Source organism: Enoplosus armatus, chromosome 1 (assembly GCF_043641665.1).
Source record: "Enoplosus armatus isolate fEnoArm2 chromosome 1, fEnoArm2.hap1, whole genome shotgun sequence".
Classification (NCBI taxonomy): domain Eukaryota; kingdom Metazoa; phylum Chordata; class Actinopteri; order Centrarchiformes; family Enoplosidae; genus Enoplosus; species Enoplosus armatus.
The window spans coordinates 21,236,891-21,253,483 of NC_092180.1; the positions used below are offsets into that span (position 1 = coordinate 21,236,891).

Consider the following 16,593-nt stretch of genomic DNA (forward strand, 5'->3'; position numbering starts at 1 on the left):
ACATTTATATGTCTCTCTTCTGTTCCTCTGGATTGTATCGCAGCCCCACAGGATTCCTTGATTTACTGTCAAACTTACTTGCTCCATCTATTACTTTGCAGCCTTATGTCCTTAATAGTATAGGTTATACAGCTGTGATTTATGGCACCATTTGCTACAGATAGTCACTTTTTTACTACATGACCAGGGCAGTGAACTACTTATGCACTAACTCTTCCACCAGATGTAATTGTTTGGAACATTAAAAATATGTTCTCTCTTCAGCAGTTAGAAGGTGAAAATAATGAAGAAATACTGTACTGCAGTGTGTCTGCTCACTTTTATTTTTTTTACTGTGGTTACTGCAGTTCGAAGCAATGGATAGAAGCAGTATAGGATATGTTTTGAACTATATATTTCAAGGGAAAGCTTTCTTAACTCTGAACTTTGTTTTTTTCAGCACTTTATAACTGTGGATTTTGAGGATTACTGAAGAGCATGTCGGCTGCTTGATCATTTTCTCTGTCTGGACTTGTCTTGTTGATGTGGGGTCTCAAACTGTTTAATCTTTTTTCATGTGATTGTCTATTGATCCTTTGGTGGAGAAATTATCTCGATGTTGCCCAAAAATGGCTGCAGCACTGGCCCCTTGTGCTGCGTAGAATAATAGCAGTTTTTTCTCCTCTGTAGGCACTTCTCCTGTCTGTCCGCCAAATACATGTGTCCCGGTGTGCCAGCAGTGATGAGCAACCTGCTTGCTAATATCAATGCCTACTTCGCCCACACCACCACCACCACCACAACCACTGCCTCCGCTTCTGACCGATTTGCTGCATCTAACTTTGGGGTAAGCGCACCTGTTATTGTTTTGCAGTCTGACATCCACAGACATAACAGCAATGGTATAAAGTAAAATAGTACTAAATGAATGTGTGAGGTATCTATGGTCTCCAGTTAGACTTAAGTAACATCTATTGCTGTCTTATAGTCTGATATTGAAACCCTGATCATCACTACTTTTTTGTCATCATTCTCATTTGGAGTTACTTGTCTAAAGCAAGTTGTGCACTTGAAATCAACAAAATCTCAGAGGTTGCCAGTGCTTTCCGATTTAACTTTTAAAAATCTAATGTTGTAAAGCAATAAATAATATTTCCAGGCTGAAAGCCGAGTCTGGCAATATAGCTGAACCACTAAATTTTGTTCCAGGAAGTAGAAATGAATCACTGCAGGCCATAGCAATGCTTCCAACCATGCAGTGTTGTAAATTTTTAGACACAATGCTTTGGGTGTGGTGGCACTCTGAACTGAATTATGTAATTCTCTTCCTGACAGCGGGAGAAATTTGTCAAATTACTGGACCAGCTGCATAACTCACTAAGGATCGATCTCTCTAAATATCGGGTATGTATGTACTTACATTTTCATGTGGTGTGTTTGTTACCTGAAATCATGTTCATGTCGGTCTCTTTGACTTTTGTCACTTCAAAAGAAGAATCATTTTTACAATTTGCTGTTAAAATTCCACAATAATATTATATAGATAGACTATATTTTCACTGAACAATTCCTTTTCCTTTCTGTGAATGCTGTGGTTGGTATTTACATAATTTAAAACTGACTGTACTTTTGACAGACATGTTGCCGTCTAAGCTACCTGCCACCTGCTTGATTTGATATAGGCTTCAGGTTGATTCAACTCTGTCGACAGTACACTGTGTGCTTACTATATCTGACTTGGAGCAGCAATCAATTTACACTCAAGGTTATTGACTGGATTCTCTTCTTCCTTGGATACAGTTCAGTCTGTATTTTATGCCTGTTTGCCTTATTTGTAATCAAACAGGATGCACTTTAATTCCAGGTGTAACGGTGATATATTAAACATCAGGATTAAGACAGGGTAAATGGCATTCTAGATGTGTTGATGTCATACCAAGAATCTCTAATACCAGGTGTGAATGCACCTGTACTTAGATGCATTGAGATCCAAACACTCAGACCAGATTCGGAGGTGGTCTGGGTGAATTTTAATGCCAGGTGTAAACAGGGCCAATGGCATTTGATAATGTCACATGTGCCACACTCATGTTCCCATAGTATTAGCATTAAGTATAAACTTAAAGTACATGGCTTTGAAGATTTTGTGGGTTTATGCTGTGGTAATGAAGGAAGACTTATAGTAAGTGTGATTTGGAAAAGCAGAAATGATAGATAGATACATGTAAACACATACAGATCTCATGTCATATATTGTTGGTCAACACAAACAAAAATGACTGACTTAGATTTCATTGGAAATGAATTGAATCATAAATGAAATACCTTTGCAGTTTCCAGCAGCCAGTGGTGTAGACAGGCACATAAATATCAATAATCAGCCTACGGTGTCAAGGGGTCCATCAGCATCTCAAGAAATAGTGGTCCTCATGGTCCAATAAATAGACCCTGTTGTGAGTGTCCAGCACTCTGTATGCCATGGTGGTTCATGGATTTAGGGTATTGGACACCTTGTAAACATCTGTGAACTAGACTATGTACTCCCACGTTTCTCTACGTAGGCTATGGCATCTACTGATTGATTTGATGTTGGCTAATACTGATATGTATTAAAAAGGAATACGTAACAGCTACATTGATAAGACCATCATGTTTTCCTCCCGCTGTGCATGTTTTATTTAACTTAAGAGGCACACCTCATATTTGGCTTGTGGTTAAGCTGCAGTATCCAAAGTCAGGGGCTTCATCATTAACTGCTAGCTACTTAACATAGCTACATACATACTGCAGCAAAAGTCTAGGTGGTGCACAGAGGGGAGTGGAGAGAGAGAGGAACATTTTAACTCTACAATGAGGCAAGATAGCCCATAGGAATAGCCAGTAGCTGATAACTATACATAATCATTAGGGTTATTTGACTACATTTTTTTGAAAAATTTGTCAAATGACATGTTTTGTTGATACTGTGTTAAAGAGGTGTTGTCAATTTCGAAGTCTAAGTTAGTGGTAGTGTTGAAATGGGCCACATTATAGTGAAATGTGTTTCTGATAGTTTGTCCGCCCCCACTTACATACATGCTGGGGAAACAGATCCCCCACTGACTCGGTCACACTTATTCGTTGTATGATATAGGTTCATTCTTCATGGTCGTTTGTTTGGTGATTGTCACTGAATGATGAGCAGCAGGCGACGTCTGTTAGCAAGCTTCACTTTGCTGCTGCATATAGAGAATTTTCTGGTTGACCTGTTACATCTACACCGTGTATGTGTTTGATGTTGCTGCCTGTCACCATATCATGCCTCAGTGGGCTACATGTTGTATGTGTCCGTGGAGAGATTTTGTTTTGTAAAAAACCACTTAAATGCAGTAAACCAAAATAAAATATACCTAAAAAGCAATATTGAATATATTGAAAAAATATACAGTTAAAATGAAGAAAAGTACCACCCTCAGCCCTGCACACTTTATAAAATGGGCCCCCTAATGAACAAATAATTAATTAAAAAAAACAATCAAAAACATTATTATCCTACTCTAACCCAAAATATATGATGAAAGGTGCCAATCAAACATAAGGTTTGGGTGATCTGTCAATCAGAAATTCATCTCTGATCGCCAGAGATTGACCAGTCACAGGTCACTAAAGGCGCCCGATATTGTACTCAGGCAGATTGAAATCCTGACATACAGTACGTGACAATCCCAGAAGAGCTAATCCTGTTAGACACCCCACACCACCACAAACGCCATCACACACTGATTTGTGTGATACTGTACACGCACATGTACATCCATGCACGTGCACTCACATACATGGACACACAAACCCACTTCTCTCTTGCACACGCTCTCCCAAATGTGCAGAGATCCACTCTGCTGTTTGACTGATATGCACCTGAGCAGCCACACACACACACACACACACACACACATATACTTCTCCCCAGCTGGTGGCATTATACAGTGAACTGTAACTGAAATATGACCCTTCCACTTTTAATGGGACACAAAAGGCAATGTGTCGCTGAGTGGGTGATTGCTTTAGTTCCCCTGTTCTTTGCCACGGCTCACTGTGTGTGAAGCTACGTGTGATTACAGAGACACACCCTGATCCTGCTGTCTGCCTTCAAAGGCGAGAAAAAGAGGGGATGACAGAAGGACAGCAAGTAAATAGCAAGAAAGAGAGAGGAGGACTTTAGGGAGACAAGAGAATGAAGTTGCAAATAGTGAGGGAGGGATAAAGAAGGATTTGGAAAAAAGAGGTAGATGAAACACACAGACAGTGAGTTGGAGGAGATGGAGGGATTTGGACAAAGAGGGAGAGAGTTGGAGTGAAAGAGAGATGGATTTGGAAAGAGTGGAGAGGAGAGGAAACAGATGAAGAATGAAAGGCGGCATGGTGGTGGGTGGGCGACAGAGGAGAAGGGAGGGTTAAGTGAAGGAGAGATGGCCTCTTTTATTTTCAGATGGCCTGGCTGTCTGGCAATGACACGTTCACTGAGAGCAGTCACAGAATATCACATTGGCTTCACCTGCCAGCACTGCCCTGCTGGTCTCTTGTCAAGCCTGCCACAGACCAGTGGTTCCCGCACACACACACACACACACACACTCACACACACACACACACATCCATGCACCGTTCACACTCTCATTCATTCTCTCACTTCCTGAAGCTGTCCCACAGAGCCGACCTGCCACTATTGGACAGTAATAAGATTCAGATCTGGCTGCCCCGCCCGTTCACCATATGGATTTCCCTATAATGACATTCTGAGGGAGATTGAGTTTGCTTTTGTAAAACCGAGGGCTTGAATCAGCAGAGGGGGACCCGGTGTGCAGCTGCCACTCTACATTTTGCTACATATGCATTTCTTCCTTTCAAACTTTATTCTAACAGCCTTGATACACGGTGACGCCTTGTGTAGCCAGTTGTGTCCCAGCTGGGATTTACAGGTTTCTATGGGTCGAACATAGAATCTCGGCATTCAGAGCATGCTGCGAGGGATTTGGGCTGTTGGCTTAGTTTGGACAGTTTGATATAAAGTGATGTTTGTTCAGCAAGCACCCCTGGGAGCTGTGCGCTATTCAGGATTGCAGCACTACAGTAGGCCTTGAGAGAAAATGTTACTTAATGCAAACAACTGGTTTGTTGCTTTCTATGGTGCAGTAGTTCCTGCTGTCTCCTCCAGTAAAAAGAACATAGGGAGTAAAATAGTTGATCCATACTGTACCTGTAGCTCTCTACAGCAGCATTGTGTCATATTTTGTAACATTCAGCTGTTAATGGAGCTGATAGAGCATCACATTAACAAAAAAAGTGTACTTTTGGGATAATATCCACAAGGTTGCTCTATAGCACTGGCAAGATATACTTGCTACAGATGCACACAACCAGCCCCAGTCATACTGACACAAATATCATTTTCGAGTTTCTGGAGGAAGAAAATGTTTACAGAAGAAAGCTGCATCTGCATAGTTGCAGGTATTTGGGATAATCTTGTTCTTTGCCAGAGCAAAACCTGCATAATCCAGAGCTAGCCCTTTGAAATTTATGACAGACAATGTAAAAAACCAAGCACAAGAGACAAGCTCGTATCACCTTTCACAGAGTGCAGAAGATAAGACACCTCTGTGCCAACTCTGGTGAGGGGGGGGGTTGTAAAAAGTTATTGAAAGGGCACAGAACAAAGTCACAAATGTGTGAAGCTCTGCTCCTAAACTAACAACAAGGAAAAATATATGTATATATATTTATTTATTTATTTATTTATATGTATGTATATATGTATATGTATGTATTATATATAGATATAGAACATGATGTTGTATTATGTCTAAACCTCAGCCTCAGCCTTATATCCCAGAGCACACACACACACACACACACACACACACACACACACACACTGTGTGGCATATGCCTTCATGTGCAGGGTGACCAGTGCAGTGTTCCTGTGGCAGTTTGAGGTCCACTGCCCGTCAGTGCATGACTGCTTTTGATCTCTTTTTCCACATGATTACCTGCACTCGCTCCACTTGTTGCCTGGTGTTTGACCAGGAACTCTTTTAGCCATCATGCTGCCTCTCTAATCTGCAAAGAGCTGAATAAACACAACAGTTACGATCATCCAGTCTGGTCTCAACCTTCAACCCAATGTTTCATCACATAAAGAGACCTATTACTCGATGAAGCTGTACAGTCTATTGTATACATGTGCTGATCTTTTTTTATTTTGATGACGAACAGTCACTGTTGAGTTTTTGCTCTCAGTGGCACTGACCCAGCATAATATTCAATGTAGACCAGAACAAAGACAAAGAACTAAAAGCTCATCAGCATCACTCACTCCTCGTTCCATCTCATAATGGACTTTCTGTCATCTTTGGAAGGCAGTGCTGATGTTGTCTCCACTTTTGGCTCAGAGATGGATGCTTTGCTTCTTTTAGTATGCTTGCTTGCTTCTGGGCAATAAATCTGTTGCTCTTCCCTTTGTTTTTCTGCTGATGAAGTTGGAGTTTCTTTTTGTGTAAAGAGACAAAGTGGCTGTTAGAGGTAGACAAAGTTCTTCTTGACTGCACTGTCACTGCTTTTAGAAAGACTGAACGTTGAGATCAGTGTCGCTACAGAAAAAGAATATCTGCATTAAACATCAGCAACTGTGAAAGGATTAATCAGCTTTGTATGTGGGTCAGCAATAGTGAGATGCTGAATTAAAATTCACAGTTTCTTGTGTTTGAAAAGTAATGCTTTACCGGTTCACAAGTACATGCTATATTTTAAAGCTATTTAAGCATCCCAAACTGGGTTTCCCTGCCTGAAGCTGTGCTTTGGATAAACCCCATTCAGTTGCTCCTTGCTTTACACAGATGCAGTCAATAATGAATGTGTTTTTGTGCACCCTTGCCATCTGCAATCAAAACAGGTTGTCAAATATCAAATTAAATTGGTAGCTGAGATCATAACATTTTGTATGTAGACATTTTGATGTTTGTGAGGAAACCCACCTACCTTCTTTGCAGCAACCATAATGAGTGTCAATGAGCACTTGACTTTTCTTGATTTCAGTCACCATAATTACACAGCTAGCTTACCTTTTGATGTCAGAGAATCAGCTAATTAACAGATTTGAAATGCTACACTGTGAAGCATTTTTCCCCATTTAAATATAGCAGAGAATATGATATAAGATTTTATTGTCTTTGCAATTTGAACAAATCATTTCATTTCAAGACCGAGTCGACTCCATGGATCAGAGTTCCACTATCACTGAAGGGCAGACTGGTTGTAGTGAAAATTGCACAGTTTTTTATGTGCCATTTCAGCTCTTTCATGGGTGATTTTCCTCCCCTAGATAAAGGTGTTAATGCCTCTATTGGAAAAGCAGGAAAGCACAGATTAGTTTGACATTACTTGAGGAATGCAGGGGCTTTAGTGGATTAGCTATCTTTATTTTTCAGAGTGACTTTTAGCAACAAAATCACATTGCAGTCTTAAATGCTTTCACTCTAAAACAGTTGCCATTCCTGCACCCCAAAATAAACAGATAAAACACATTTTGAACGGTTGTTACGACTGTTTCAGCACAGCGATTTCAGGGGATAGAAGGCAACATTCAAGGTTGGAAGCTATATAATCCATGTTTCAAAGGGACTAATGGTTTCTCTTGCGTCTGAAGGCTACATATACGTGAGGTTATTGTAAAAGAAATTTCAGTGTCAGCAGAGAGAGAAAGGGCAGTGAGTGATGGCACTCATGGGCTCCATGCTGTGAACGAGACAGGTAGAACAGTAGCTGCAAGAAAATGCTTGAAGAATATATATTGACAGGAGACAGGATGATTGAGCTTCTTAAATCACACTTTAAAATTTAAAACTGAATACAATCTGAAACAAATGATGAAATACTAATACAACGATATTGTTCATATAGAAAGCAGTGATGCAAACTGCATTTTGTCTGAGGCAAAAAAAACAGCTCAAAACTGATTTTCTTTTCTTTTTTTCCCCATCAGCAGCCAAATATAGCATAACTGGTCCACATTTGCTTGCGCAGGATGTGTGTCAAGCTTGTTTGCCTGGAGGCTGTTTATTCTATCTTTATTGGGGACCTTTAAACCAGACTGCTCCTATTAATCATGGATCTAGAGAGATACACTGTACGCTCTCTGTGGACAGCTGACTGTCTGTAAAGCAGTTACACACCATCCACATTTCTTTCCACTCTGTTGCTTGTTTTTTGAGACCAGTTTCCGGGTTGTGTTGAACACTTATTTTGCTTTTTCTTTGGTCATGTTGAATCATTTATCAACCCGCTATAAAACCTCTATGCTGCTCACGTCCAAAAGATGTCAGGCGAGTTTTGCTTCTGCTGATCGGCCTTGATCTCAGATAGACCTCTCCTGTGCTTGTTGCTGTCAAGCCTCCGGGCTGCTATGAAAATGTGGCTTTATTTCCTGAATGCTGAATGCTGAATGTTCATTTATCGACAGGTACAGGAGGGAAAGAAAACAGGCTAAATTTGAGGCAAAGCGCTGAGTGAGTGAGGAGAAGTAGGATAATGTATGGGGCAGCGATGCCTTTCCTCAGGGCTGTCAGGGCTTTATATGCTCCCCGTCACGGTGCTCTGCACTGCCTGATGACTTCATGGCCCCGAAATAGAGGTTTTCATCAGCAGAGACCTCCCTTGTCCACTAAACGATTAGACAGACAGTCATTTCGTTATGATTGCTGGGCGTTGCTCTGTAATCAATTTCAATGTTTTGGCCTAAGCGATGTGATGTGGTGGGTGGGGGTGTGTGACGTTAAAAGGCTGCTTTCAACAAGATGTCCTCTCTCCTCATGTTATTTTCCTCTCTCTCTCTCTTATTCCAGGATAATTTCCCTGCTGGAAACCCAGAGCGTCTCCAAGATCTGAAGTCCACTGTTGATCTGCTGACCAGCATCACCTTCTTCAGGATGAAGGTAGCTTGTGTGTGCCTGCGTGTGTGTGTGAGAGAGAGAGTTTGTAGGTTGAATGGGAGGGGCACAATTTGAAGGGCGATGGGGTAGCATGGTACCCAGTTTAAGAGAAATTGAAAGAATCATAAACATTGTAATGACCATGGAGCACAACTCTAATTAACCTTTGTAGATGTCTAAAATAGTGTTCTGCCCTTGACTGAGTGACTGAGACTCCTTTAATACTGGTCATGGCTGTAAAATCCCCCAACATTCAATTATAAACATAAACTCAGATTGATTTCAGGCACGTTTCATTTAGGTGAAATCAGTTCAAACTCATAATTCCTGAAAACCTGTCCCACTCAACACCACTGAACATTCAAATCCAAATGATTTGTTGTTGCACAGTTTCTTGACTGCAGGCTGAAGCAATGGGGCAGTGTTTGTGTAATGTGTGTTGACCTGCGTACTACAGTTAGCCTCTATGTTTAAAATGCTTCCAGCTCGGTTTCCTCTCCCCCAACAATATGCCTTGTCTCAACTTGTCCTCCACTATATGAGAAGCTCAGCTCCATTCAGCTCTCTTTTGGCGGGAGTGGGGGTACAGGACTGGAGCACTGAGGCATAGCTAAGATGGCAGCTGTGAGCAAAGGAATGAAAACTGTCACTTCAGGTTATCAAAGCTTTCACTCTGTGCCATGTGAGCTATACACACTGCTACTCACACACACAGTGTTACTATACGATATACTGCAAACACACCTAAATGCCATTCTGGCCACGTGTCACTTCTGACATACATAATAAATGTAAGATGGTCCCTTTTTTCCACAAGGAAGTGATATCCTTGGATTAATATTTCAAACATTTAATATGATCTCATTACGTTATCACTCCACTGATGGATGGTGCTGTACATAGAAATGCATTTAAGACTGTCAGTGATTTGTGTTGCTTACATCATATATAGTTTTCATATAGTATAAACTACTATGAGACCCAGGAGAACTGAAAGCATACATTTTAATAATGGGTGTGTATTTGTGTGTGTTCAGGTACAAGAGCTCCAGAGTCCACCAAGAGCCAGTATGGTGGTGAAGGACTGTGTGAAAGCGTGCCTGGACTCCACATACAAATACATTTTTGATAACTGTCATGAACTGTACAACCAACTCCTCGACCAGGTAAACAGCTTCCAGATCCTTCCGACTGTCACTACTAATCAACCTTTTCAAGCTCATTAAGGTCAGGCCTCTACTACTGCACAGGCACACATATAGATTCTCCACAACAACATGTATTCTGAAACCCCAAAGTCTAGTCAAGTCATACGCAAACATGACTTGCTAAAATACAGTTTGAGCATGAAGAGTTGCTGTACTAGTATAGTTGTGCATGCATGCATTTGTCTCAAAAAGAATAAGAAGGGCGTCAGGGGCCAGGTAATAAGGTGTGGATAATGTTAGAGTCTAATCAAAATAAGGCCTGCTCCATGGTTCTGGTGCCGGACCCAGTGCATGCTGTTCAAAATCTGAATCATCGCCTTCTTCAGCCGTGCCGTCAGTCGATTAAAACCTTCGACCCTATCACTTTCTTCTCCACCTCCTTCCTAAACACACCAGCAAACAGATAGGCATTGTGTCTTTCTAACAAGAAAGCACAGGACGGCAAACTCTGCTTCGAGGGTTTTGTCTTAGTTAGTTGGTCGAAATCCTGTCCCAGTGCTTATCATTCATCCTGAGGCACTTTTTAGCTTAAAAACATTGCCTAGATGGTGCAATCAACATTTGTTCATGTTACAAAGATTGTTGAAATGCTGAACATCAATGCAAACTGCAATTGTAAAAATACATTTGTTTGCCCCTGTTTTAGTACGGGATTGTCTGTTTAGTGTTCTTTTGCGTCTTTCATTATGGCTGTTGTTGTTATGGCTTCCCTGGGCTTGATAGCCATAACCCAGCCCACTACTGGCCCATCCAGAGTAAACAAACACTCAACAAGATATTATAAAAAAGACAATTTCTAGTAAAATGATTTGTATTTTTATGGATAGTACACAGTGCGTGTTTATTGTTATTGTGAAGGTTCTTTGGTAATACTTTCTGCATTTCTGAATGTTGATTTGATGAGTAAACACACTGCAAGCTAATAGCTTCTAAGCTTTAATGAGAGTACAACAAACCCTCTCTGCTGATTTCTGCAATCACATTTAATCTACAAACTCTACTACTCAGTATCTGATGATTAGCCAGGCAGATAGGTAACACTAACCACATACATGACACATAATGGAGTCTTGATGAACTTGCACCATTGCCAGCTTGGTGATGTAGCTTGCTTAAATTCATGTAGGAGAATACCTGAAAAATCTGCCCTTAATTTCTGGTAGTTTTATAAAAAGTCATTAATATGGAATACAGTTATTACTTCAGCGCAACTCCTACGTCATTTGTCACCAATTTGAGGTAAAAACACTCATTCTTAAATTTTCTCCCCTCTCTCACCTCATGACTTTATCACCTTCAGCCTGTCGTAAAGCTGACATCACGCCTTCCCTTTCGGCTTTAGTGTGCTTTGTGTTGATGTGTGTCAATATAAATTCAATCCAGCATGGCTGGAAATCAATAGGCTGTACATCATGACTGACATTTACCTGACAATAAAAATGTACACCGTGTCTATTGCAAACTTTGCATGAAGGACTTTCAACCTTCTCAGAAAGCGTCACAGAGCCATATAAAAGCAGCCAAGCATCAGGCAGCACTCTCCTGATGCAAATCACCATCTCATCTTTTTAGGACTCTTTTGGCTCTCAAATGTCCTTATAGATAATGTATGAGCACCAAAAATAAGTTTGAACGCGGACGATAAACTGGCATTAAAGCATATTGCGTCCTCATGTAAGAATGTATCACTAGCGTGTCATGTGCAGCTGGAGGCATGTTCTCATATTAAGAACTCACAGACTCCCTTAATTGCATTTTCAAGAAAAAAAAGGCATCACCCAGTCGTCAGTACTGGTTTGCTTCTCCGAACACATGAAGAATTCCATGTGCTAGTTTACTTGCTTTGGCCTGAGTAAATAATCATGCAACAGGCAGCTCCGTCCGATTATTTTACGGTTTACTTCCCAAGGAGAATGGCCTCCACACCACAGAAGATAATGTCTTTTAAGATAATGGGTGCAATCCGCTCAAAAGTTGAATAATAAGCTTCCTTTGTTTAAACAGCCTGAGGGGTTGTAAGCAATTACCAAGCTGGAGAGATAGACTCTTTCACTAATTACATCTTCGTCCACCACAGTTTCACAACTGACAGCCTCTGCATCAATGTTTCCTCCTCGGCAGACGAAAAAGACATCAGCTTCACCCCAAAGCAAATCTCACCGTGACTATAAATTATTATGTTCCCATACACTAGGTAGCCTTTGACTCAGCGGAGAGAACATTACAGACCCCAATTCTCCAGTTGCTAACAGTGACTGAGTGCGGCGACACGAGCGCTGACACAGTGGCCAGGCAGGCAGTGAAATATCCCAGCCTCAACCAGGCATCTTGCATAACATAACAACAAAGCTCTTTGCTTCTGCCTGGGCGTAAAATGACTGCGGGGGGGAGGGGCAGGGGGAATCTAGCTTAACAGTTCCTTAAATCCTGGCAGGAAGGGGAGGATTTTGAAGAGCAAGACGAAGGGGAAATGGAAAGAGGGCAAAGGAATCGTGGACAAGGGCGAAAGGAAAAACAATAAGTGTCTTTCTGGCTGAACCACTGTGACGGAATGTGGAACGGCAATGATGGAGCACATACCAGAAATGCCTGGTAACATGCACATGCATCTATGAAATGCACACATGCTTATGCATTATGTAAATATTAATGCATAAGCAGACAGATGAACAGAAGCAATCTGATTTTGAAGAGGGAGGCTGGTGATCGTTGAAAGGCGTGCAATGTGCCTATAAGCTAGAGGACTCCTCCACTTGTTACTGAGCAAGCAATTCAAATTGATTAGATAAGTAACTCCCTCACCGACATCATCGCATATTTGCCAACAATACCCACATGGTCCATATAACTGTGTTTGAAGACGACGTTTGTTTTCAGAATGTGTGTCTTTGGGTGATTTTTTTTCCATACATACAAACTGTACATATACAAAGTATTCTCACTGCGCCTTAAAATGCAGTTTCAGAGCCACCCACGGAATTTGATCACATTCATCCGAGAACACCCTTCAATCAGGGACTCTGTAATTTGTGTCACATTGTGAGAATTGATGAGGAGCCAGTTGTATGCTAATGCTGATTTCTCCCACACAGGGACTGAAAGTGCTAAACAATAAACATAAACCACTAGCTACCCTCGAGGAGTGATACACTGCTATGAATATTTCTGCTAGTGCCCCCACCACCCCGTGCACTGGAAGTAGTGAGAAACTACACTGCGCTCTTAGTTCAGTACAGTATTCACCTCCCAGTGGAGCCGAGAGTGAAGCCCATGGGTGTGTTGTTAACTGTAAAAAGACAGCAGGCTACTTAATCACCTTTAACAATGTGTTTGGACCTACTTGAGGTGAATACAGATGAGCAAAGGGATTCTACACTACATTTGAGTGCGATGCATACTGCATCCAATTTAGAGGGGATGGCAACCTTCAGTGTCCTTCACACATGCATACAGGTGTGCATGCGCACACACACACACACACACAAAGATACACGCACAGACAGGTTTTGCATAGCTGACTCACCTCCTGCAGAGATATTTGTTTGATTATTCATGCCTCCTATTTAACAGAAATGTACCTTGCTGCATGTTGTAGCATCTCTCCCCCTGATGGTTTGCAGGTCTATTTCTCACAGCTTTGGTCCAAACTCATTTTCTTTTCACTGGTAATCAGTTGTTAACCTCTCGATTTTTAGAATTTCAAGATTAATGGACCCAGCAAATGTGTCTTTGGAGCTGCTTGCCTGAATTTATGAGGACACTGACTAATGTTGTTTTACCTCTCAGCCATTCTTTCCCAGTTCTAGTAGCGCATATTGTGGATGCTTTACACTTTTGGGTACATGTGAATTCAGGTTAACATGCTTCCATCTTAAATTGTAAGTCCTAACACAGTCTTTGAGTTAATATTCTGTTCATTTAAAGCTCAGATTGCATTCACATTGGAAACCAGGGCATTTTTCATGTCTTGCTACGTAGCAAACATAAGTGAATATGCAAATAAGAAATTCATGAGCCTTTGATCAATATAATGCCTGGGATGTAGCCTCCCATGGAATGAGTAGTAATCTGTTTTCATGACTATGGCACATAAGATGATAGACTTAACTTTTGCAGCCCCAAACCCAAATGATTAAAGTAGTGAACCCTGGGTTGACATGATCGACTGACACAGAATCAGCTGTAAGCCCTATCTGTGCCTCTTGTTCCTGCGAAATTAAATTCTGTAGCTCCTCCAGCTGCAACGTCTGCAGGACATGCCACGGTTTTACATGCCTTGCATGAACCAGTTATTTCAAACAAGAATCAACATCATCAGACACAAGGTGATTATTGTAGGATTCTTAGGATTGTATTGATGATAAATGGATAAATGTTGCATTTTCATCTCCCCAGCTCTCACTACAAAGTCTTCTCTGTGTGTTGCACTAAAGTCAATACGCTTAAGGTTGTTATATAATTCAACCTAAATTATTCAATAACTGATTTGAAATGTTTTATTTTCAACACAATGTTCTTTTCATAAAAATACATTTAGTTTAACTCACATACACACATGAGAGTTATTGTGTCCTCTTGGGAGTGTATGTCCCCATAGTCCACAGTCATAGATTATATTTGTCATTGTCAGTGTGCATAAGTGTGGGTGTGTTTGTATGTAATCGTATCTGTGTATGATACAGATCTGTCAGTATGGCTGAGTTTTGTTCCGGTATGTGCCCTCGGCTCTATGTTTTCTGTGGAACCTGTTCATGGCAGTGTGAAAGACTGTGACAGTTACTTGCTGACTGGAGATCAGTGTGGTTGCACTCAGTGTGTGGTGAACAGATGGTAGAGTCAGTGTGAGGTTTTAGATTCAACCCCTTTCTCCCTGGGAAAGCCAGAGAGATTTCTGCAGCACACACTGTTAACTAGCTGCCGTAGGAAAGGTTCAGTTTGCATTAGCAATACATTAGCAGAACCGTAAACAGCGAGGATGATATTGATGAAATGAAATTACAAACAGTAACGCTGGATGAAATACATGCATCATTTTTTTCCTGTGAACCACTCGTGCATATGACTCTAATTTGAATTCCACGTGGCAATGGCAGACCTCGCCAGTAATGAGTACTATATTCAGTAATTACAGAATGTAAATACATTGTTGATGGAAAATACTGACCATAAGAATCAAAAATTGGCTTTGAATTTATGAAAAACTTAAGGATTATAACATTCAGAATCTGGTTTTGGATGATCAGATTAAGTCTGATAACCAGGCCGAGTTTTTAAATGGTTTCACTTTTATTGTCCTTACACTGTGAACATCTGCCATAATACTAACCTCCTGTTCCTCACTTCTTGTTCTTTTCAGTTTCAATACTGCAAGTATAATACCAATTGCATAAATAATATTAAGGCAAGATAATATTATGACATGCCATACAGAATATATTAACACGTTGAAAAGTCTTTTAAATACATCAACATCAAATCTTCATTTGGCTTTCTCTTTGTGATCCCAGACAACTTATTATTTTTGCAAAATTCAAATGTTCTTATCATCATGTCTACTGCTTCACCCTCAACACACTCAAACTGTCTTCTGACTCTCACCATCCTAATTTCCTTCCCCGCAGAGCCGGAAGCAGGACATTCCCCGTGAGGAACAGGGTCCGTCAATAAAGAACCTGGACTTCTGGCCAAAACTCATCACTCTCATGGTATCTGTTATTGATGAGGACCGGACGGCTTACACCCCCGTCATTAACCAGTACGTACTTCTTTATTATACCATACATGCTTTTTACCGAGCAGTCTGATCAAATGCATGTTCAAAGTGGACTTAATTGGCTGCTATGCCAGCTTTTGCGGTGAGCAGTTAGTTATTCTCATTACACATGTATTATTGTATAACATTGTGTTGACATTATTATATTTGCATGTAATCATAATTCACATCTGAAGGCTTACATTACCATATTGAAAACACACTTAACAAGGCGGGAGGCTGAGGCTTTCAGTGCATGCTCCTAAGCTTCATGCTTCATGGTTTGTGCCCAACCATTTGTGACCAAAAGGACATAGATGTGGTTGACTTGATGTTTACATTTATTTGTGTAGGTTCAAGGAAGTGTTTGAGATATTGTAAAAAAAATGGATAACTAGCTGATGAGCTATTGTTTGAGTCTTTAATAAGGACCATGCTGATTAAATATGCACTTTTTTGTTTTACTGTCTTTATTTATTTATTTATTTATTTGGCTTAATTAAGGCCAATTCGAGCTTCATTATTCACCACACAGGATTAAATAGATGAGGAGTAGTATAATCTCATATTAATTATTTAAATTTTTGAAGAATGTGAGGGAAAACAAAATACCCAAGCTCAAATTTGAAAAATGTATTTACTGATTGTGGAGACATGAATGAGCGCAGTGTTGTGCAAGAAGGCTGTGAGG

General features: G+C 40.7%; 1 protein-coding gene across 1 annotated transcript in view; it reads left to right on the forward strand.

The window, feature by feature from the left end:
* LOC139285829 (protein unc-13 homolog C) overlaps positions 1-16,593 on the forward strand; it is a 91,534-nt gene that overhangs the window by 36,390 nt on the left and 38,551 nt on the right. The window contains exons 14-18 of the mRNA XM_070906498.1: positions 670-826; positions 1,315-1,383; positions 8,856-8,945; positions 9,980-10,108; positions 15,772-15,905. Of these exons, the coding sequence (XP_070762599.1) occupies positions 670-826; positions 1,315-1,383; positions 8,856-8,945; positions 9,980-10,108; positions 15,772-15,905 (579 nt within the window). The remainder of the gene's footprint in view (positions 1-669; positions 827-1,314; positions 1,384-8,855; positions 8,946-9,979; positions 10,109-15,771; positions 15,906-16,593) is intronic.